We start from the raw sequence: 22,252 nt of genomic DNA on the forward strand, positions 1-22,252 counted from the left end.
AGTGTTGATCACCTGAAGAGGAGGAAAGGGGTATGACTCTATGTACCTATGTTCTGAGTAGTTCTGATTGTGTTGTGTGGGGGTGTTGTTAAAGGCAGTGCCCTGCCTATGGCAGCTTGTGTAGCTGGCCATCCTTGTGTCCTTGATGTGTGCAGGTGCGTGTGTATTTGTGCGCATCCCTGGGGTACGCACTCAGCTTGCTACTAGCTGAACCTGGAAACAGGAAGGCAAGTGGACTGAAATGGAGAGCCCTCAGAAGATCTCAGGGTGCGCTAGACTGGGCTCCGGCAGTCGGAAGGGAGGAGTCCAGGTCTGAGAGTCTGCTGGAAGTGGTAGCCTTTGTGACATCCTTTAACAGCTTTTGTCCCCCAGCCCCTCTTTGACTGTCTGAGGATTCCAGGATGCATGGTACCTGCTACAGATCACTGGTGTAATCTTATTTCTTCCAGGGAGCACAGGCCTTTGCTTAAGCACTGGGTCTTTTACACATGGCTACATGCACAGTAGACAGCAAGTCTTAACACCGTATAGATGGCCACCTAGCATATAGTGGAACCTAAACAATGTAGAAATATTAATTGGAAGAATCTTGTACATAATTTGTACCTTATATTAGTGTCATCTATCATACATGCTGTTGGCTAACATCTTTGATTATATAGCTCCAGTGAGCTTTTTGATTGGTTCCTGTATTGTAAGCATATATGCATGTTCCATTCATTAGCGCCGCTGCAGGGTATTTGGACAAAGTGTCTTTCAAGGATAAATATTTTGAACTCATTGTTCAAATATTTTCTAGCCTGACAATGCACCTTTTTACACTATTACAAAAATATTACTATTACTTTTTACAGTATTATGTCCAGGCTGCTGGAGTCCATGCTGGAGATTGTGAGCAGTCATGCTTATCAGTTATGCTCTCAAAGATATTGTTGCTTTAGCCACAGAGCTACAATAATGGGACTCTTTTCTTTTTGGCTTTTGTAGCAATGCTCTGGCCTACAGTGCATAATGCGTAAGAGTTTCTGTTCAGTAGCATTTTGTTACTGTGGTGCAGGTTTTGTGTCTTATGTTTGAAGCAGAAGATGGTAAGACTTTCAATGATTGTCTAGTTTTTGTAGGAGTTCTCATACAGGCCTTTTTCCTTATCACAGAATGCTCCAACATAAGAATTAGCAGTATTAACCGTCTTTAACCAGCTTCATAGAAGCATAGAATCATTTATGTTGAAAACACCCTTAAAATCATCAAGTCTAACTGTTTACCTAGCACTGCCAAGCCCACCACTAAACCATGTCCCTAAGTACCACCACATCTGCACCAGGGATCATGACTCAACCAGTTCCTTGGGCAGCCTCTCCAGTGCTTGATAACCCTGTCAGTGAAGAAGTTTCTCCTGATGTCCAATCTAAACCTCCCCTGGCACAGCTTGGGGCCATTTCCTCTTGTCCTGTGACTTGTTACTTGGGAGAAGAGACCAACACCCACCCCACTACAGCCTCCTTTCAGGCAGTTGTAGAGGTCTCCCCTCAGCCTCCTCTTCTCCAGGCTGAACAGCCCCAGTTCCCTCAGCCGCTCCTCATCAGACCTGTTCTCCAGACTCATCACCCGCTTCATTGCCCTTCTCTGGACACGCTCCAGCACCTCAATGTCCTTCTTGCAGTGAGGGGCCCAAAACCGCACACAGTATTCGAGGTGCGGCCTCACCAGTGCCCAGCACAGGGGCACGATCACCTCCCTGCTCCTGCTGGCCACACTATTGCTGATACAGGCCAGGGTGCTATTGGCCTTCTTGGCCACCTGGGCACACTGCTGGCTCCTGTTCAGCCGGCTGTCGACCAGCACCCCCAGGTCCTTTCCCGCCAGGCAGCTTTCCAGCCACTCCTCCCCAAGCCTGTAGCGCTGCCTGGGGTTGTTGTGACCCAAGTGCAGGACCAGGCGCTTGGCCTTCTATTGTCTTCATCCTACAGTACTGACTAATCTTTGGAAAGCTTAAATCACCAAGCATTTCTGAGACATGAGACCTCTCTGGTATCTCAGTATGGTGTTAAGAGCTGATGTATAAGGTGGAAAGATAATTTTGAAATGTTGGGATCAGGTGATGTTGCTGAGATGTAGTGCAGTATCACACACAGGGGGAGAGTGTACTCAGGCATGATGTTTCCTCCTCAGTGTATTACATTTCTGCATTTCAAAAGATGGTTAGAAAAGATGCAGATAATCTGGGCCAAGTCATAATTTGCCAGGTTGGTTGTATTGCCTTGGTTCCTGCTTTGTTTAAAGGTGCTTTCATGTTGAAAACATCACAGTTCTCACAGTAATTTTGTTCTTGATTTCAGTCTTACTGGGAAGAAGTGGTTCTCTGTCTTACAAGATCACAGACCAAGGAAGTCTTTTATGTTGCAGGCTCTACATAGAGAAAGAATTGCAGTTTCCCCCAAGCAAGTTTAAGAATAAAATAACATCATAGTAATGCTATACTGATCTGCTTGGGTAAAGTTCAGTTGATAACTTCAATCTAGGCCCTGGTTTTTTCCTTAGTTATCATTAGCTACTGGTTAACATTGTGTATGATAGGGAGATTTGGAGAAAGTCAGAGAAGAGGACAAATGGGAATAAGGAGGAGAGGATTTAAAACAAAAAAAAAAAGGAAAGAAGAAAGAAAAAAACCTGAGGTACAACAAACTTCTTGTCACCTATATTCTTATAGCTAGTGACCAAGTGAACGAATTGCCAGTGGTACTTGAAACTAGATACTATGGTACATACTGGTGGAGTAGTGAAGCAGTAGATTATGGGTCTTGAATTGGAGAATTTAATATGGTACATTGCTTCTCTAGTTAGCTGGGTGATAAAAACCTTTGTTAAGCAGAAGGCTCCGGAAGACATTACTAATAAATGGCACTGTGTTTCAGAATATGAATAGATCACTGTCAAATCCTGCAATTCTTTTAAACAGTAACTGTCCTTACTTGTATTTGTGCCTGAACAAAATTAAAGTTCTATTTGCTTTCTACTGATCCCTAAAATTCCCTGTGTTTATGGCAAGCAGTGCAGTGTAAAACCAAATAAGCAGAACACCGCATCACAGAATATTCTTTTTCCTAAAGGTTTTAAATATTGCAGGCAGCGTACCAGATTTTCAGTTTATCAATTCCTTTAAAACACTACATTGGTTCTTAGAGCGTTAATGAAAAGATGTTTATTAGAATAGGAAACTGTTTCCCTATGATTATCTCTTGTTTTCTTAGCCTCCTCCAGGAAATGTGAAAATGCCTAATGTACCCAGTACCCAGCCAGCAATAATGAAGCCAACAGAAGAACCACCTGCTTACACACAAATTGCAAAGGTTTGTCTGTAACTTTCATGCACTAGGTTCCTTTTAATTGTAGTTATTTAGACGCATTCCTGAAATAATGTCTTTGATAAATAAGCATTGTTTTCCTAATGATTTATGAAAATTTGTACTGCCTTTAAGTAATCAGTTAGTGTGTGAAGTCATGCGATATTAGGTCAGTCTTCATCCATAACTGGTGATGCTTAATTATAGAAAACAGACTTTGAATATTTGTTTTGTGTTCATATTTTTTATCAGTATCTAACAGTGCTTGTTTTGTTCAGGAGCATGCCTTGGCCCAGGCAGAACTGCTAAAGCGTCAAGAAGAACTGGAAAGGAAAGCAGCTGAACTAGATCGCAGAGAAAGGGAAATGCAGAGTCTCAATCAGCAGGGGGGTATGCATGAAAAAATACTTCTTTAAATAGCAGAAAATTCATTTTTTCTTAGAAACTGTTTTAGTTTTATAGTGACATTGTGAAACCGATCAAAGGGGGAGTGTTATAATTTCTTCAGAAAAAGAAAGTTTATCTCCCTTGAGACAATGTATGCAGTGAATAAAAACTGGCCTGACGTGTAGATTTTCACTGTAAAAACTTTAAATGTGACCTCTGTTACATGTTGCACTCTGCTATCAGCTATTTTTATTCTAGGTTAATTCCTTGGTGATAGTGTTGAATAGGAAAGAAGCATTTTGAAAAGAAGTAAAACTAACTTCATAACTAACATTCTCTTCCGTCAGTATCTATAGCTGTAGGAGAACTTTACTGTTTTGAAACATTTTCTTTTTTGATACGTTACGGGCATAATATTCTACACAAATAGCAGGAAGATCTATTCTGTTGTTAATCTTTTATTAATTTTTCATATGACACTTTGGAACGTATAGTCAAGATCAGTATCTCATCTTGCCACAAGCTCTGTGTTGTGCAAGACCATCAGATTTTTATGGCAGTTTCACAAATGAGAAGACTTGCATCCTCTTAACTGAAGATACTTTGCTAGAAGTAGATCTGTGGGATATGCTTTTTCAAAAGGAATAACTTCAGACTGAAGATAGGAAAAAGTCCCAAAACAAAACACTGTGTGCAAGGATGACTTTGTGTGGTCTTTTCACTTGTATCTAGAATTCTGACTGTTTTATTTTTCTATGTGCTGGGTTTTTTTGAATATGCAGTGGTAAAATTACAGATTGCATAAAGGCTTAGTAATTCAGATTCTCAGGGAAATTTTATAGAACAGAATAGAATATTTTCAGTTGGAGGGGACCTACCATGATCATCTAGTCCAACTGCCTGACCACTTCAGGCTGACCAAAAGTTAAAGCACGGTATTAAGGGCATTGTCCAAATGCCTCTTAAACCCTGACGGGCTCAGGGCATTGACCACCTCTCTAGGAAGACTGTTCCAACCTTTGACCACCCTCTCGGTAAAGAAACTTTTCCTAATGTAAAGCCCGAACCTCCTCTGGCACATTCCCACGCACCCTATTACTGGGTCCCAGGGAGAAGAGATCAGCACCTCCCTCTCCACTTCCCCCTCAGGGAGCTGCAGAGAGCAGTCATGTGGCAGTCATTTGCTGGGATCTGGGAATGGGGAATTTCTGGTTTTATTCTAAGAAAAAGAATCATGGTGATATTGTCCCTTCATTAAACCATTTTTATTTTCTCCGTGTTTGTTCTTTTCAATCTGTATTAAATCTCTGTACTTCTTGTCCCAGGTAATGGTGGGGGTTTTTGGTTGTTTTTTCATTTCCTCCTCCATGTATTGCACTTCATTTAATTTTAGTAACTTAACGTTGATGGTCTGGATTGATTACTTTTCCAGGCTCTAGGGACAGTTTTGTTCATCTGTATCTTAGGGAACCTAACTCTGATACCCCATGCATGTCTCAGGATATTTCTAAAATGTGTATTTGTTATTAGATTGCAGTTGTTTACATCAAAGCGCTTGAAGAATCCTTGAAGTATCTAAAGGATTCTCCTGTGCAGCATTGCATTTGAGCTAATTAAGGTTTGCTGCTTCCTATTTCAGCTAGTTCATTTGGGCATGCCTGAAAATCCATTTCTGGGCTTGCATGAAGCTAGTTTGGGAGTGTCTGCCTTGTAGCTTAGGCATGCCGTTGAAGTTATGTTAATAAGCCTTGAGGTGGTAACTTGTGTTGAATGAAGTAACTCTGAGCTAGCGCTTTGCTTATCAAGATACTACCTTGGAATATGAGTATCCAAAGTGTATTTAGAAAAGACTACTTGTTTTTTGATCTCGAACCATCTCACCAAGCTGTCTTTCGGTCTTAGTTGAAAATTTTGAAACCTGTACCACAGCAGCAGAAAAGCGCATGAAATACAATTCTTAAATAGTAACTTGAATTATTATGAGATACCTGTATGTGTCCATAACTCTGTCTTGAAACTATCAATCCTGAGAGAAATAACCATATACTGTGGAATGAAGATCTGAATTATTATCAGTTATTTTTCACATAAGAAATCCCGAAGTATTTTTTAATATTACTTCATCACCTTCTGTATGCTTCCTCTGCCAGTGCCCTGCTCTGAAAGGCTTGGTAAAAATTTCAGTAAAAGAGGCAGAAAACTTAATGGATGCTCAGTGCTTTCGATCTGTTTGGAGAGAACTGACATCCCGGTGTGACCTACTCTAGGTGGTCCTGCTCTTGCAGGGGGGTTGGACTAGATGATCTTTCGAGGTCCCTTCCAAACCCTAACATTCTGTGGTTCTGTGTGATTCTGTGACAGCTTCATCTTTTCTGAGTGGGGAAACAAATAAGAAATAATGCAAGTATGTAAGCTTTTCAAGTTTTCTGTTCTTGTCAGATGAACTGCTAGTAAAGATGTGGTTGAAGATAGAAATTGCAAGCAAAACCTTGTCAGAATTGGAAATAAAGGTGCCTTTAGGCGAGTTTCTAGTTCAGCTCCTCTTTTGGAAAGTGGTTATCGATGCATCTTTTGCATCCAGAATTTGAAATGCTGTGGTAAAGGTTTGCTGCAGTTATTATCTCAGTTGCATCTCTGAGTCTGTGCTTGGTATGACTTGTGTTTGGCAGAGTGTATACTCTAGCCTGTATGCAGATCAGCATACAGGAAATCCAGGTGCTGATACTGTGTCCTTTGTGGCGTCTTCAGTCTGTCACACAACTGTATCAAAATACCATGATGCTTTTTGTAACAAAAAAGTAGTTTTGACCATTTCAGTAGCTGTCTTTCTTGAGGCTTTTGGGCTTTCAGGTAAAGCTTTGACTGCAAATTGTATTGGGAGCTAGTTTGAAGTGTTAAAGATAGCCTGGTGTTAAAGTAACAGGATTCTGAGAAGGAAGAATGCTTTTCAGTCCCCAGTCTTTGTGTTCAACAAAGTGTGTGAGTATGGTGGGACTTTAGGGAAATTTAGAAGTCAGGGTACTCTGAGAAATTGTTTTTCTGCCCATATCTGCTTATTTTGTGAAGAATTCTCTTGTCTCATTACTTGATAGGAACTGTCAAATGCCTGCCTAGTCTTTTACATAGATAAAATATTGTATTTTCTTTGATCTGTCTGCACTTCATTGTATTTTATTTCTGAAGTTTGTTTTCAGTATTGTGTGAGGATTGCTGATAAAACTCTTGGGTTTTGGTAGCCCCAGTTATCCCTATGCTTTTGAAACTCATGCGTAAAACAATTTGGACAAGTCCAAATGCATATCTCTTCTTACTATACAGAGATTAAAGCTGTATTATAAAGCTGTATTTTTTCTGTTTTACAGGTAGAAAAAATAACTGGCCACCTCTTCCTGAGAATTTTCCAGTAGGTCCTTGTTTCTACCAGGACTTTTCTGTAGACATTCCTGTAGAATTCCAGAAGACAGTAAAGATTATGTACTATTTGTGGATGTGTAAGTATTTTTCTTTTTTATAGAAAAAACAAAGTGACTGTTAAGACCTGATGACACATAACCTGCTACTTTGGCTTTAGCAACATCTGTAATGAGAAGTTGTTTTAAATCTGGAAGTCAAATGTTGAAGTGAAATCTTTTTGTAACCTTCAATTTTTAAAGTATTGAATTATTTCACAGAAACTTCCACAGAAAAAAAGGATGATTGTCCTAAGGCACTTTGGTTCTGGTATATTGCAGTTTTCTGGTTTAAGTATCTCTGTTATTGTAAAATAGGCTTTGACCATTTATTAACTTAGAAATAATTTTACTGGTTTTAAAATCAGCTTATATATTAAGAAATATAATTCACAATCAGTGTTAATAGACTTGTGAGTTTAAGAAGTATAATAGCCATTTGCTTTAATATGTATAGTTTTTTATAGTTTAATATTTTTAGTGTATAGTGAAGACAATATCATTTTAGTCTAATTAAAAAACCAGTGTAATGTAAATTAGGTGAACAATCAGTCCATGTTAAAATTATCCTTTGTTCACCAAAAATGCTCTACACCATCTTTGTGGGGTTAATTTTGCCCTCATTCAGGTGCTGTGTTTTGATTGGAGAAATGCAGCGTGAACCAAATGTACAAATGCCACAACATTTGTTTCTTCTGCCTCATCCAGTGTGATGAAAGCCTAATAATTACACTGAGACTGAGGAAATAAAAAAAATTTAGGTGCTTTGATGCCTTTAATGTGTTCTTAGCATACTAAAGGAATGTCAGTTTCAGAACTTCTTTGGGGTTTTTTTTCAGGGCTTCAGATTTAGTTAGCAAATCTCCATAATTTTACCTGTTAATCTGGTAATCTTATTTACTGTGATTAAACCACATAGCTGAAACACATAAAATGGGCAGTCAGCATTGAATCAAGTGAATTCCACTTCATCATAATCCACAGCTTTCTATATTCATTGCTGGGTCATTAGTCTTCAAATAAGCAACTAAATCCACTGTAGAATGTGTGAGTAGTCACTCTTATAAACCTGATAGATATTTAAGATTTATATGAAATCTGAGATCAAATACTGCAAAATTTTAGGATAGTTACTAATTCTGGCCATTTGGAGGACTGAGTTCTGAGAGTGCCATATGTTTCGAACACAAGGTGAAGTTGGGCAATGAGAATTGGAGTATGAAAACTGTTTTTCCTTCTTATGGCAATAAATAAAGGAAGCAGCAATGTTAGAGTATTTCAAAATATATAGGAGTTGTGGTTTTATACTAACATGACAGAATTTCTTCTAGATAGACTGTGATTTCAACTGAGTCCTCTTGCTCTTTTCCTTCTTCAGCTCTGGTACTCACTGAGTTAGGGATTATTCAGGAAGAAAGGAAGAGGGCATAATAAGGGAAAAAAAAGACAAAGTTATTTCAGCATTAAAAAAAAAAAAAAAAGATTGAGTACAGAACTCCATGCCTTAGGGCTGGGTTGAACCAATCCATGACTCTTCTTTCCCAGCATCATATTTACATGGTCTGGCTCATTTTTCATTAGAGTGGCTATGCTTCCTCAGTGGAGGCACTTACTACCATAGCTAACCAGCCTGCTTCTGCTTGCTGCCCTACCCTACATTTTACTTCCTCTTGCAGAACTTCCTGGGTCTTGTAAGGCCTAGGGGTCTGTGAGCATAATCACATTTGGATAAATCTAGTACTGTGTGCTCAGCACTTTGTAAAGTAGGTTAATTTTCCTCTTCCTTTTTAGCAGCCAGAGGAGCAAACCTTTCTGTTTCAGTTTTCTGTATGTGTCCGTGGTTGGTAGCAATTTTTTAGTCTTTATGTATCAGATATATATGCTCTTTATCTCATGAGAAAACAAGTCTGTCTGTATCCCCGTTTCATGAATTCATCCATCTTTTCTCTCTTTGTGTCAGAAGTACATTCCTTGATGTGGTTTTATCTTTACACATATTTGGTTGGTTGTTTTTTCCCCTGGGGAGAGCCTTTTTTTTTTTTTTTTTTTTTAACTGACTGAGTGCTCCTGTGTTTTTGTCAACTACAGTAATCAATTGGCAATGACTTTTGTCAGCTGTCAGTGGAGTTTTTCTATTCTATCTTGGTTTTGTGACCATTGCTGTTTTAGTGGCTTGCTGGTAGAATGACAGTTTTCCTGACAGTTTTTTAGCACTGAGCACTACTGTTTAGATCTTTCTGTGCTGTTACTTGTGAAATGTCCCATGTCTCTTGACCCGTATCTAATATAAAAAATTTTTTGGCTCAAAAGCCTATGTTTTCCAGCTACTTTCCTCACAGGCTGTTAGCATGTACAAAATGAGCAGTACTGATTTTCAAAGAGTATTTCTTATTTGAAGTTATAACCTGAAGAGCTGCGTAATTTCATGGAAGGCTTTTGTGGTATATGAGTTTGTTACTTTATATAGGTTGTGAATGTTTCCATTTTCTATGAACAAAACTTTTAAAGGTTTCCAAAGACCAATGACTTAAACTGTACACTCTGGTAGAAAAATAATACCCTAAAGTGCCAAAAATTATGCTATTTTTTTTTGTTCTGTCTGGGGATACAATCAGTAATACATATTCCAGTCTATGTTGATGTTTGTTCTGCCTGTTCCTGAGAACCTCCAAGGGTGGACACTTCATAAGCTCCTTCCAAGCCTGTTCTAGTGTTTTGCTGTCTTTTATCACAAGATGTTTCTCAGTATATAATTTAATTCTGCTTTCCTGTGTTTGATCCTCCCTATTCTGTCCACTGTTGTCATGGAGAACACACTTATCCTCATTAGTCATCTCCTTTTGGCTAAATTAGCATGGTTTACTCAGGCTTTCTTTGGACCTCTTTCTAGAGGTCTGATTGTTTGGTTGCTGCTTGGTCCACTCCAAATTATTATGGTTTTTTAGTGTGTGGCATCAAGAATTTTACAGTGTGGACTGTGTCCAATATTTTAGCTGAAGACCTAACGTACTATGTAGAGAAAAAAAAATCTTCACATTTTTTATAGCATGTGCTTATTTTATGTGTTCATCTTTCAGTTTTCCTATGGAAAATACTTCTGTTATTTGTAAGGCATGTTTGCACATGTCTTTCACACCCCCTCTCCAAAATGAGCAGAACAGACAAGGAACAAAAGCCACTACATTTGAAGCCACTCTGCTCCAAGGTTGTGTGTGATCGAACTTCACCATCTTTGTCTTCACTTGTGAGTTACCTTGTGGCTTCAAAACCCTCTGTTTTGAGGAGTTTCCTTGAGGCAGTCCATTACAGGGTGACAGTCCAGCTGATTCCTGGGAAGAAACACAGTCTTTTGTCATGTATGCTGGTGAGAACTTTGGTTTCCTGAGAATACCATCAATAAAACATCACTGAAGTTAAACTTACAACAAAAATCTTATTTTCATACAGTCCCAGATAGGACTGCAAAATAATCCTCTCAATAATGTGGATGCCAAATAGCATCAGTGCAACTTGACATCTATATCTACAATTCACTTTCAAACATTAAAGGATAATAAAGTCTGGTTAAGACAGGGAATGTATATCTAAGTAGGATTCTTCTGTACAAGGCAATTTACACTAATAAAAATGCAGCTGAGTCCAGATATTTATTAAACTAATGTAATTTCCCATTGTTCACTCTTACTCTGGCATGAATTATTTTTTTTAACCTCCACTGCTTCCACAGCTAAACTAGGAGAAGGCTTTCTTAGGTCACTTCATACTGAGTACTGTATTGGCATAGCACTGTATTTGTTACAGCTGTGAAGCTATTGTCATATAGACATTGCTCATTGGAGACTTCTGCCAAAGCTTTAGGTCATTTCAGCCCCCAGGTGGTCATTACTTTCTAATAACATGTATCATGGTTTAATTTGAAGAGGCAAGTAAGTTGGAGGTACTTAAAATGGTTATCCTGAATGTAAAAACACCTGTCTGTTCATAGAGCAGCAAGGCTTATGTGGGTCACTTAGTGAAGGTGTTGGCCCAAAGAACAAATGCCCTTCTGTACCTTGCAGCACACAGAGAGAAGGGCGAGTGGAGTAAAGGGGGAAAGAATTGTCAGTGAAGTCCCTTGTCTTCGTCTGTAGCTTGCTAATACTCTGTTTTTACAGCTGAGATTCTCCAGGGCAGTAGCGAAGTAGACCCCTATGTTGCTGGTTTTATTATGCTAATAAGTCTAAGTAGTGGGTCTGATGTTTCAGCACTCTCCTGCACTGATGATACTCTTTAAACATTTCTTCTGTTATCGTAATTGCAATTACAAAATAAGTAGTAATTTCGGAAAGTTCATCAGCAGCATGTGGAGGTTTCTGGTAATTAGGGGTTCTCTCTGTTTTCTAGCATTGACTAGAAAAAGAAAGAATACCCTTAGTAAGCTTTCTTGTATTTAACAAAGGAAGGCAGGAGTTTGGATTTGTATCCTTTGTTGTGCTTTATGAGGCATACACTCAAAATTCTGAAATGAGGTGCTTTGCAGACCTCTTGGAACAGTGCTAAGAGATGTAGATGCATTAAATGCTTTTTATTTCTCTGTTTCTGGTCACTCTTAGAGGAAAATATGATTTGTCTGAGGGAAGTGTTTTGAGTTTCATCAACCTTTCATGCAATGATGTGGGCATTTTGCTTAAAGATTTTTTCCCTTTAAGTTGATTTAGGGCTTATTTAGGTACTAGTTAAGAGGACAGCAAAGAGTTTGAGGATTCTTTTTTTCAGAATCTTTCTTATCCTGCCACTTCTTCTATTAACCTTCCAGTAGAATGACTCAAATGTTTCTCTGAACTTAAATAGAAAACCATTGCTGCAAGGAGCAGCTTGTGCACTCTCAGTTATAAATACTCTACCTTGTCCTGGTCCACAAGGACAGAAGCTGTTCTCTGAGATAGCAAAATCACTCCTGAATCACTGGTTATTGCTGAACAAAGACAGAAATTCATGTTCATCTTTTAAGTCTGGCAGAACTAACTTCTCTGCCAGATAGCATGAAGGAAATAGTTGTAATGTTTCTTAATACTGCTTTATCTTTTTCTGTTCCAAGAACTAAATATATTTGAAATAAACTGTGAAGTTGTAATGCCAATGTGTTTTCTTTAGGAGAAGTTCAATAGTTAACCTGTAAAAAGGTCTGCCAAAACACTAGTATTGAGCTAAGAAGGGAGCACCAAAAAGGCAGATGTTTTAGACGAATGTTATAAGAAGTCTTTGAATATGAAATATGTATTAATGTGTCTGGAACAGCTTCTTGCAGATCTTGTGTTACTGAGAAAAGTTTTTACTAAGTGGGGTTTTCTTGCTCTGTTACATGAAAGACAAAGTGCTTTTGGCTGAAAGATTTTTTTTTTTTTAAATTCTTATTTTCAAACTAGAATGTGTGCAGTGCTAAATTTATGATGCATTTTGTATCATTTATAAGCTTTCTCTAAAAATTAAGTAGTCTGTTAAATATCTGTATCCAGTTATTACTGTGGAAAATGTATCAATTATTGCAGCTGTAGAAACCACTTTTTTTGTCACTGTGAAAATCTTTTATTTTTATGACAGGGTGTTTTCCTTCACCATATAGCTGATAGTACTTGAATTTTCATGTTCGGTACTTTCACTTGTGAGTACAGGGTTTACCTGAAAGTTGGAAAACTATAAAAATCAGCTTTTTGCTGATCAGGGTATTGATTTATTGTCAACATGCTGATGTTTTGTAATAAAATGCTCAGTCTGGGTAGTACTTTAATAGTTGTAATAATCTGTTGTATAAATATAACTTAATTAAGACTGTTTTGCTTTTGCTTCTACAGTCCATACAGTGACACTGTTTCTTAATATCTTTGGATGTTTGGCCTGGTTTTACGTTGATGCTACACGAGGGGTTGATTTTGGATTGAGTATTCTCTGGTTCTTGCTTTTTACCCCTTGTTCTTTTGTCTGCTGGTACAGACCACTTTATGGAGCTTTCAGGTAACAACTTCAGCTTGACTTAGGATATTTAAAAACTTGTTGAAATGCATTAACATTCCAGAATTTGCTTGATTATCATTATGATACTCCTTTAATATGCTTTCATTAGAAACAAGTAGTATGTTTGCCATTAATTCAGTTGTTGAATTTGAAACATAGATGGCAATAGTTAGGAATATTATGGAATATCCTTTAGAGTATTTATAGCTTCTACCATTGATGAAATACTTGTAGGAAATACTTAACTTTGTGTTGGGCTGGTAACAATTTTAAGGAAGATTCTCATTAAATCTCTGTCCCTTCATACCAAGAATTTGAGTAGGTTAATAGTTGAAGAGTGTCTTAAGTTTTTGGCTTCCTGAACAAACTTCATAAAACTCTGCACTTTAAAAGTCTTATATTGTTAAGTGACGTACAGTGTCTGTAATTGAAGCAGACTGAGGTTCTTAAGAATGAGTTGAGCAGATATATCATAATGAAACTCTCTAATTTCCTAGCTTTTAGCAGTCTTTGCAGACTTCAGAAGCATGAGGTGTGGTAGGTTTGTGTTTCAGAATGGAATGGTTGGTTTGCATGCAAAATTCAACTTTTTTGGGGGGGTGAAAATCAGCATGTAGAGATTCTAAATCCTATACTCTTACAGGCCTTCGTGGGAATACTTTTTTACATTGAAGTGATTCAGGATATTCTTGGTTAAAATGCACTGATTCTTGCAGAAGATTGGTGGCCAGAAAGCGTAACCTTTAGACTAAATGAGATGTTTGTTTTTGCTAACCAAGGAGGTACTGCTGTAGCCACACATAATTTTGAGGAATCATATAGTTTAACTTGCATTTGCTGTCTAGTAAATCCGTAGCTTTTCTTACTGAATATTGATTGTTTGGAAAAGGAAAACGAGCTTAAATTTTTGGTCAGTTGCGCAGCTGGAAGTGAAAGAGTTCTTCAGCTGAACTGGTTGAATACATAGAAATGAACAAACTCCTTTCTGCAGGAAGAGCTATTAATGGCAAAATCTGATTCTGTGACTTAACTAAATGATCTCTACTTTCTTTAGAACTCTGGTACCAAGCTTATCATACTATCATTAGTTTTGATAATAAGTTGGGGTCTTTGTTGAGATTTTGCCCCCTCCCCCCCCCTTTTTTTTTTTAAAAACAATACTTTCAGTATTTGTCAGGCTGGCACTTTCATGATTTAAACAGCAAACCTATTTTATATATTTTGCTTTCAAGCAACAGCTGCCTCAGTATTCTGGTCTGCACTGTGTTTCACTAATTCCATAGTAGATTTTATTTCCTTTTACAAGTAAAATATTTTCTTCCCATCCTGCCAGCACTGTGAACTTAGTCTGAAAGTGGAGCAGAATTCTGTTCTTCCTGCATTGTAGCAAAACTTCTGTTTTTAGTTTAAAAGACCCTTCTGTGTACTGAACAGAACACTTAAGAAATAGTATCTTGCTGCTGTTCTTACTGCTGTTAGAGGTGAAGGTGGCAAAAATACTGTATTAAAGAAAAAGCTCACTCTACAAACCCACAGAATTACTGATACTTCAAGTCACTGTGAATAAATGAAAACACTTTTCCTCTAGTTAATGCAGAAAAAAAAATAAATTGGTACTACAGTGTTTACAAAAATTATTAATTTCCTGGCTGCTTTAATCTTTTTCCCCCCCTCTTTCAGGAGTGACAGTTCATTCAGGTTCTTTGTATTCTTCTTTGTATATATCTGTCAGTTTGCTGTACATGTACTCCAAGCTGCAGGATTTCAAAGATGGGGAAACTGGTGAGTATTCTGTTTGCTATAGCGTTGTACTGTCTGTAGGACAAACACTCATATTTGATACAGCAACTGCAATACAGTCTGTGGTCAGTGGAATTGTTGCATTCAACGCTCAAAAAAAGTATTTTGTGAGTGCTCTTACCTAGGAAAAGTGGATGAAATATATCTCAAGAGTGTGAGGTACTTCTGTTATATTAGGCTGGTCGAAATTTTATCCTTCAGTGTAAACCACTTTGAACTGTTCTTTTATACACTAACTCCTCTGTTTTGGTGGAGTGTGGAGAACTTACTTGCTCGATATTTAAGATAAAGACATAACCAAAATTTAGAGAAAATGAAAATAATTTAGACAGTAATAATATACTGTTTGCATATTATTTTCTATCATTGGTTGATTCTAATTATCTTAATGGACTTACTACTTTTTAAGGAAATATATAGCTAAAATTTGAAGAATGAGTCAACAATGTATTCAGGTGAAGATGGTGGGATATCTTTGATGTCTTTTTGAAAAGCTCATTTGTCCAAGACAGCTCCTTATTCTGTAATAGTTGATTTTTCTTTTTGAAGCTTGTAAGTATATAAGCTTTTACAAGAAGCTTTTATTGAACCTTTGAGGTCTAATATTTAGATTTTATAAGAAAAAGCTATTTGGAATCAGTTACTGTCCTTGGGGAAAAAACCCCAGCACACTTGTGTTAACTAAAAGCATGGTTGTAGTAGCCAGCTGGTAGCTGGAGTCTGCTGTTTTTCATAGTCACATTGATTGACACTAACCAAATAAAAAAGTATTTTAGAGGGCCAGCTCTCCAAGTATGTGGAGTGTGCTATTATGGATGCTTGGGGAAGGGGTATGAAAAGTAACCAGATTGTCAGAAAATGCTAATTACAGTTGGGATTTTGGAGTTTTGTGGTAGAGTGCAGTTGGACATTAGGGATATATCAAAGCGATTTGAAACAGGTAGAGAAAAGTTACAAGATTGTTTGGGTTTATAGAAATTTTTTGCTTTTTTTTCTGTGGAAGAATCTTTTTCATCTTAATGTTTTATTTTTCTTAAGGCAACTTGTTTTTGTGGTTTCAAGTTTGATATTGTATTTTTCTGTTGGTGTTCCAATTTTAAAGAATGAGAAGATATTTGAAGTGGATACTGATATAGCAGTCCTTTCTGTTAGCTAATCTGATGTTATCTACTTCAAAAAATTACCATATTAACCTCAATTGAGAAAGCATCTCTGTGTGGATACAGTTAAATGAGTCTTCCCACATGGAAGCTGCGTGTGATGGGTTTTTTTATATTTAAAGAAGTTAGAAGCTGTCTTTTTAGGAACATTTTCTCTTCCACGAAATCATAGAACCATAGAATGTTTTGGGTTGGAAGGGACCTTAAACATCATCTCGTTCCAACCCCCCTGCCACGGGCAGGGACACCTTCCACTAGACCAGGCTGCTGAAAGCCCCATCCAGCCTGGCCTTGAACACTGCCAGGGAGGGGGCAGCCACAGCTTCTCTGGGCAACCTCTGCCAGTGCCTCACCACCCTCACAGTGAAGAATTTCTTCTTAATATCTAATCTGAATCTCCCCTCTTTCAGTTTGAAACTGTGTAGTCTTAAATCAGTCTGAAATGACAGTATGACCAAAAAAAAAAAAAGTTGATGAGCAGCTCTCTAATTTCTTCACAATTCTGCTCAAGGATAATCATCTTTATTAGCTTTTTTCATATAGTTTCACTGCATGCAAGGGGAAGAATGGGAACTAAGCGCTAAAAGCTTGTTATAGAACCAACGTATGCTTATGTAAAATTCACATGACTTTTTCTTGCAAAAATGTTTGAAGTCAATCAGAACCAGGAGGTTATAAAGCTTCCCTTGATATGGCTACCTCTGGTTGAGTGGTTCATGTGCTGTGCTAGTAAAGTTTGTCCTTTCTTTTTCCTTCAGTGGGTGGATTTCATCTCTTACTGGACTTAACAAGAGTATTCCTGTTGGCATTATGATGATAATCATAGCTGCACTTTTCACAGCATCTGCTGTTATCTCATTAGTTATGTTCAAAAAGGTAAGTTACATATTATTCCCTTCTTCTGTTTCCTATGTTTGATCTGGATTTTGCTTTCCTGCTTGAGAGAGGTACTCTCTCACAAAGTAATGGGGATTAAATTATATTATTGGGAGTGTGTTTTACCTATTAACAACTACTTTTTTGCTTATACTGTTGTCGAGCTACTAAATGGTGTTTGTACAATGCACGTATTTTCTGCAAACTAAAATGGGGAAGGATAGCTCTGAATCAGAGAAACTGGGAGGTGAGCCCACAATGAAAGGGTCGGTAATGCCCTGGTTATTATGATTGTACTTATAGATGCCAGGTTGTGATTTTCAAATTTGTGGTGATTCATCAGGCTGAGTGAAGTGTGATTGAAATGATTGCTAAATTTCAGCTCTTACCAAAGTCATTCCCGTTAAAATCAATAGAAGAGGGAGATGCCTGGAACCTCAGAAAAGGGTTTTTATTTCTCTGTTTGTATTATTGTAACATTTTGTTGCCACTTAGTGATTGTGTATCACGAAAGCTCAAAGAAAGATGCTTTTTAACCTTGGTTCCTTTTTGTACATTTCCATCTAGAAGACCTAAGATTAGATACTAATGTACTAGTAGGTTTTTGGTGTTTAGATAAAATGTAACTGAGATTTCTGCTGCTGATGTGTTGGCAATTCTAATAATTCAACCTCAGTTACAGTAAACCCTTAAAGATTTTCGCATACTCAAACTCTTCTGGCCTATTGACAGTAAGCTAGAAATTTTAAGCGTTGCCTAGAGGTGTCCCTTCTCCTTATTTGTTTTCTGCATAAATACTTACGTACAGGAGAAAGAAACAAGCAAGAAAAATGCATGGTGGAGCACTTTTTTTACACCCTTCCTACCATATGCATCTGGATTATTTTCAAAAACCTGCATACTCAGATGCGACCTGGTGTATCTTTATGGATGAGTGAGATCGCATTTGTAACAAAGAAAAGTTACAAGTAATGGTTCCTGCTGCGCTTGAATGAAAAATGTCTTTGCAATATTATTGGACAACTTTATTGTGACTTGTTTGAATAGGAGTCAGAAATAGCATTTTGATTTTAATATTCAGGTAATTGGAAGTTACTCAGGATTTAGTTTCTTTTCTTGTACCAGAGATCATAGACCATATTGTTTAGAGTGTTTGTAAGTCATGCTCTTTAATCCCTCTGCTTATTATGCAGAGCTATTGGTCATCACACTAGTTTAGCAGATACATATCTGCATTATTAGGATATTTTATAGCTTTTAATATTCAGTCATAGCTTAGCTCGTTCTTGTAACCATATCAATCAGAGTAATTAAAATATTTCTAAAAACTGGAGTAGAAAAAAGTTCACCAAAATGTTATTGATGCAGTGGATTCAAAACTACTCTTTTTGTTTTGTTTCCTGCTGTTTTTTCAATATGGACACTTACTAGCTCTTTTAATGAGTTCAAAAAGTTGTATACAAATGAGACAGAAGACATTTTTGCAAGATACAAGCCCCGTGTTATGCTAAGGATGCATCCAGTTGTGTACTTTAATGCATTATTTCAGACAGTAGATACTGCATACGTTTCAGTGAAGACTTATGAGACCCCTCTGAACTTGCAAAAAGTTACAGGTATTCCTGCAGTCAAACTGTGCCTGCAGCAGGGTGATCAAAAGTCCGTTTACTCATTTCCGGATCCTCGCAAACACGTGAGCAAACGGGATTTCCCCACTACACAGCGCTGCTTCATGTTTGAGACTTTGCTGAGAGTCTGCCAAGAAATGGAAGGCTCAGTACTGTATTTTCACTGCTTTCCCACCTCCCTAGGTGCACGGTCTCTACCGCACGACTGGTGCTAGTTTTGAGAAAGCGCAGCAGGAGTTTGCCACGGGAGTGATGTCCAACAAGACTGTACAAACCGCTGCAGCCAATGCCGCATCAACAGCAGCAACCAGTGCAGCTCAAAATGCATTCAAGGGTAACCGAATGTAGGGAAACCTGAAAAGTCATCATGGTTCTCTTCGATTGTGCTTTATTTTCCAGTCACTTATTATATTACCTACAAGCCTAGATCAAAATTTACACAGCATGTTTGTCTCTTCTGCAGCTGTGCGTGGGTAAAATGGGAAATGTTTGGTTTATTTTATTATAAATTTATTTATTTTAAAAATATAACCATTCTTTGCCCTTCTTTAAGATGTTGCATTCTAGAATATAAAGCCTTCCGTATTTTATGGAGGATGAATAATTTCAACAGTTGGTCTGAGAATGAATTGTGGTATATAATGATCAAATAAATATATTCAGAATTAGGAAGGTTTTTCTAGTGGCTCACTCTGGTATTTTTTTTAACTTCAGGAAAGCACTTTGGATCAATTATTTTCCTTTGTAAGAACTGTTTTCTCTACCGTAAGAAATGGGGTAGACTGAGAGATGTAGACAGTTATGTTTGGCTACTGCTTTTGCAATTTCAGCAGCTATTGGAGAACAAATACAAGTAGGGTAGATACCGTAAATTCTTTTCTCGTTTTTTGTTTTTTTTTGTTTTTTTTTTTTAGGATAAGTCTTTTGATATAAACCTGTAAGTTTGCATGAGTACTGTTGAGTTATTTGATCTTGTTTAAGTAGTGTTTTGGTCCAGAATTTACTTGCGCCACTTTATAATAATAGCGTTTGTTTGTATCTATTTTCATGGAGTATTCTTTACCTGTGAGAAATGACTATGGCGCATAAACATTCTCTGTAGTAGAATCCGTAATGCAGTGTACAGTTTAAGGAAGTTAACTGGTGGTTTCAATCCCAGAGCTAAATGATTATATATTTGCTATTTTTAATTTCAGCATTCATGTCTTGAGGTCATAATTTTGCTGGAAAAGAAACCAATATTGACTGTTAGAACACTAGTTTGTTGCCCCTCCTTCCCTCTTCTACGTGCAGTGCTATTTTTGTTGAATTTGGGATTCTTTTGGGTTTGTCCTTTTTTTTTAAGTGTAGATTTGTGTTTAACAGTGGTACTAGATCTCTAGTCTAGTCAATCACTCTGTTTACTGCTTGTCCCAAAACCTAAATATACAGTATTTTAATTTTGTAACAGGAATACTGTCTAAACCCAAGGTTTTTGAGCAATGGCGTTTAGCAGATACTTGAATGCATTTTAACATTAACTCAGCCATCTCTGTGATGTGATTTAAGCTGGGGAAAAAAGCTTTTAAACTATTTTGAGTTGGAAAAGTGAGAAATCTTCATCTTTAATTTTTAACTCATTGAACTGGAGGCCTAAGAGGTTAAATTGGTGCTGTAGAACTGAACAATCCATAATGGTACATACTATCACAATATTCTAGAACATGATTTGGTCTAAATATGATGTCACATTTCTCTCCTTTGAAAACTATTTACATTCTTGGATTGCCTCATGAGTCTTATGCACAATACTTGGGCTGTTTTTTCAAACTCTGTTTTAGAAAATTCAAACGGGAAGGACCACATCGCACAGCCTGTATAACTATACACTGTGGCTGAAATGAATTCAGCTCTTAAGGTGCATCCCCTTTAGTAAGACAGTATAAAATTCTGAGGCGCCTCTGTGTTCTGAATGTGGACCCACTTTCATAGATTCTTTTTTGCTATGCTGTATTCGTAATAACAGAAGACCATTACAGAAAATAAAACCCGTAACTTAATCCCTGGATCGGTATTGCACTGTTAGCATGAAGTCCCTATTAGTCTCGTTTGTTTTACTAATTTCTTTAAATTCAACTTCAATTTGGATAAATGTCATAGTTTCACCTATGCTGAAGTTCATATTAATGAATATACTTGCTTCTAAATGTTCTCTGCATCATGAAGTTAAAAGCGATTTAAATATTCTGTGTAATAGGGGCTCTAAAATGTCATGCTAGTGGACCTGCTAGCATTGAACTTATATTTGTGTGGAATGTTACTAAAAGCTTTCCAGATAAAAGCCACCATTTTCTGTTGAGATCAGTCATCGTCCTTCTAGCAGCTGTATATCAAGATTGTTCTTTTCTTTTAACTTAATTTGAAGGTGGTATCTAGGAGCTCTACTATGAATTACTTTTAAATCTAAATTTAAGCAGTTCTCTTGGTATATCTCCTGGACGGAAATCCCAGGGACATCATCCTTGCAATTTAACCTAAGTTGAAGATTGCATAGTAACATACATTACCAGAATACTTTATGGAAAAAAACATTAGGAATAAAACCTGAATTTGGCAGGTAGATTTTTTTTCCCAAATGTTTAAAGGCCCTTTGAGAACACATGTTTAATCCTCTATGTATAGGGAGCATTGATTTGTAATGTCATGGGTCGAATGTCTGGATTTAAACCTTGTAAGTGAAATTCAGGGCTCAGTTACACGTGAACTGTTTAAACCAGAAATCTCTGGTACTTGGTCGCCCAAAAGGGAGGGAGAAGTTTGAGTTTAGCTTTGACAACGGAAGGCTGATATTTGTTAAAACATTTTGTACCTAACAAAACCTAGTCAGTTTTTACAGTCTCTTATTAATTAGAGTATGGCGCCCACTTATGTTGTCATTTTGTAGTATTGTGGGAAATGAGTACAACGTATGAAGTTTAAACACTGGAGTGTCAGTAGTCATTGATCTGTAATTTAGGAGTTGGTTTTATTTATCTGAGGGATGTTTGTATATTTTGTAAATTACTAACAATGCTCTGCCGTCCTAGTGAATGTTATGGTTCTGTACAAATGCACTTCTGTCCCTCTGTTGCATGTCCGAGTAGTTCAGAAGTTTTGTATATTTATTGTATTAACACAGTGTCATAGAATAAAAAAAAGACTTTTTTCCTGGGTGTTTTGCTCTGTATAGTTTTGACCAACATAGGGATTTCTCTTCTAACAGTCAGGGTGACGTGCAAGGTGGATGATCTATGTAAAAGTCTCACTTGATTTTTATAGTTCTGTATATAAATGCTGTCATTCTTCTGAAATGGGGAAGCAAAATGTCCACTATCAAAATAATACATTAGGGTATTGAGAATTAGTCTGTCAGCTGTTACTAGAAAACTCAACACTTGCAGCCCACTTTGTTGTGCTGTAAACTCAGGAGGGTTAAAATTGAAACAAGTTCTGTCATTACTGAAACAAACTCTGCGGGTATTAAGTGAATCCCAAAACACTGTTGAAAGTAAAACGAAGTTGCTGAGGACGGCGATGATTTGTTAGTGTTTATTTTCCCAATTTCTGCCTATGAATTGACATTTCTATATCACTGCTGT

At 37.3% G+C, this 22,252-nt stretch overlaps 1 protein-coding gene across 2 annotated transcripts in view; it reads left to right on the forward strand.

The window, feature by feature from the left end:
- The window catches only part of SCAMP1 (secretory carrier membrane protein 1), a 45,522-nt gene extending 23,703 nt beyond the window's left edge, over positions 1 to 21,819 (forward strand). For both annotated transcript variants that reach the window (XM_086480525.1, XM_086480526.1), the window contains 7 exons: positions 3,252 to 3,350; positions 3,623 to 3,734; positions 7,094 to 7,222; positions 13,012 to 13,171; positions 14,852 to 14,953; positions 16,890 to 17,007; positions 18,819 to 21,819. In XM_086480525.1, coding sequence (XP_086336651.1) covers positions 3,252 to 3,350; positions 3,623 to 3,734; positions 7,094 to 7,222; positions 13,012 to 13,171; positions 14,852 to 14,953; positions 16,890 to 17,007; positions 18,819 to 18,983 — 885 coding nt within the window. In that variant the 3' untranslated portion in view covers positions 18,984 to 21,819. The remainder of the gene's footprint in view (positions 1 to 3,251; positions 3,351 to 3,622; positions 3,735 to 7,093; positions 7,223 to 13,011; positions 13,172 to 14,851; positions 14,954 to 16,889; positions 17,008 to 18,818) is intronic.
- Positions 21,820 to 22,252: the final 433 nt, after the last annotated feature.

This window comes from Leptosomus discolor, chromosome Z, assembly GCF_034619465.1.
Source record: "Leptosomus discolor isolate bLepDis1 chromosome Z, bLepDis1.hap2, whole genome shotgun sequence".
NCBI lineage: Eukaryota > Metazoa > Chordata > Aves > Leptosomiformes > Leptosomidae > Leptosomus > Leptosomus discolor.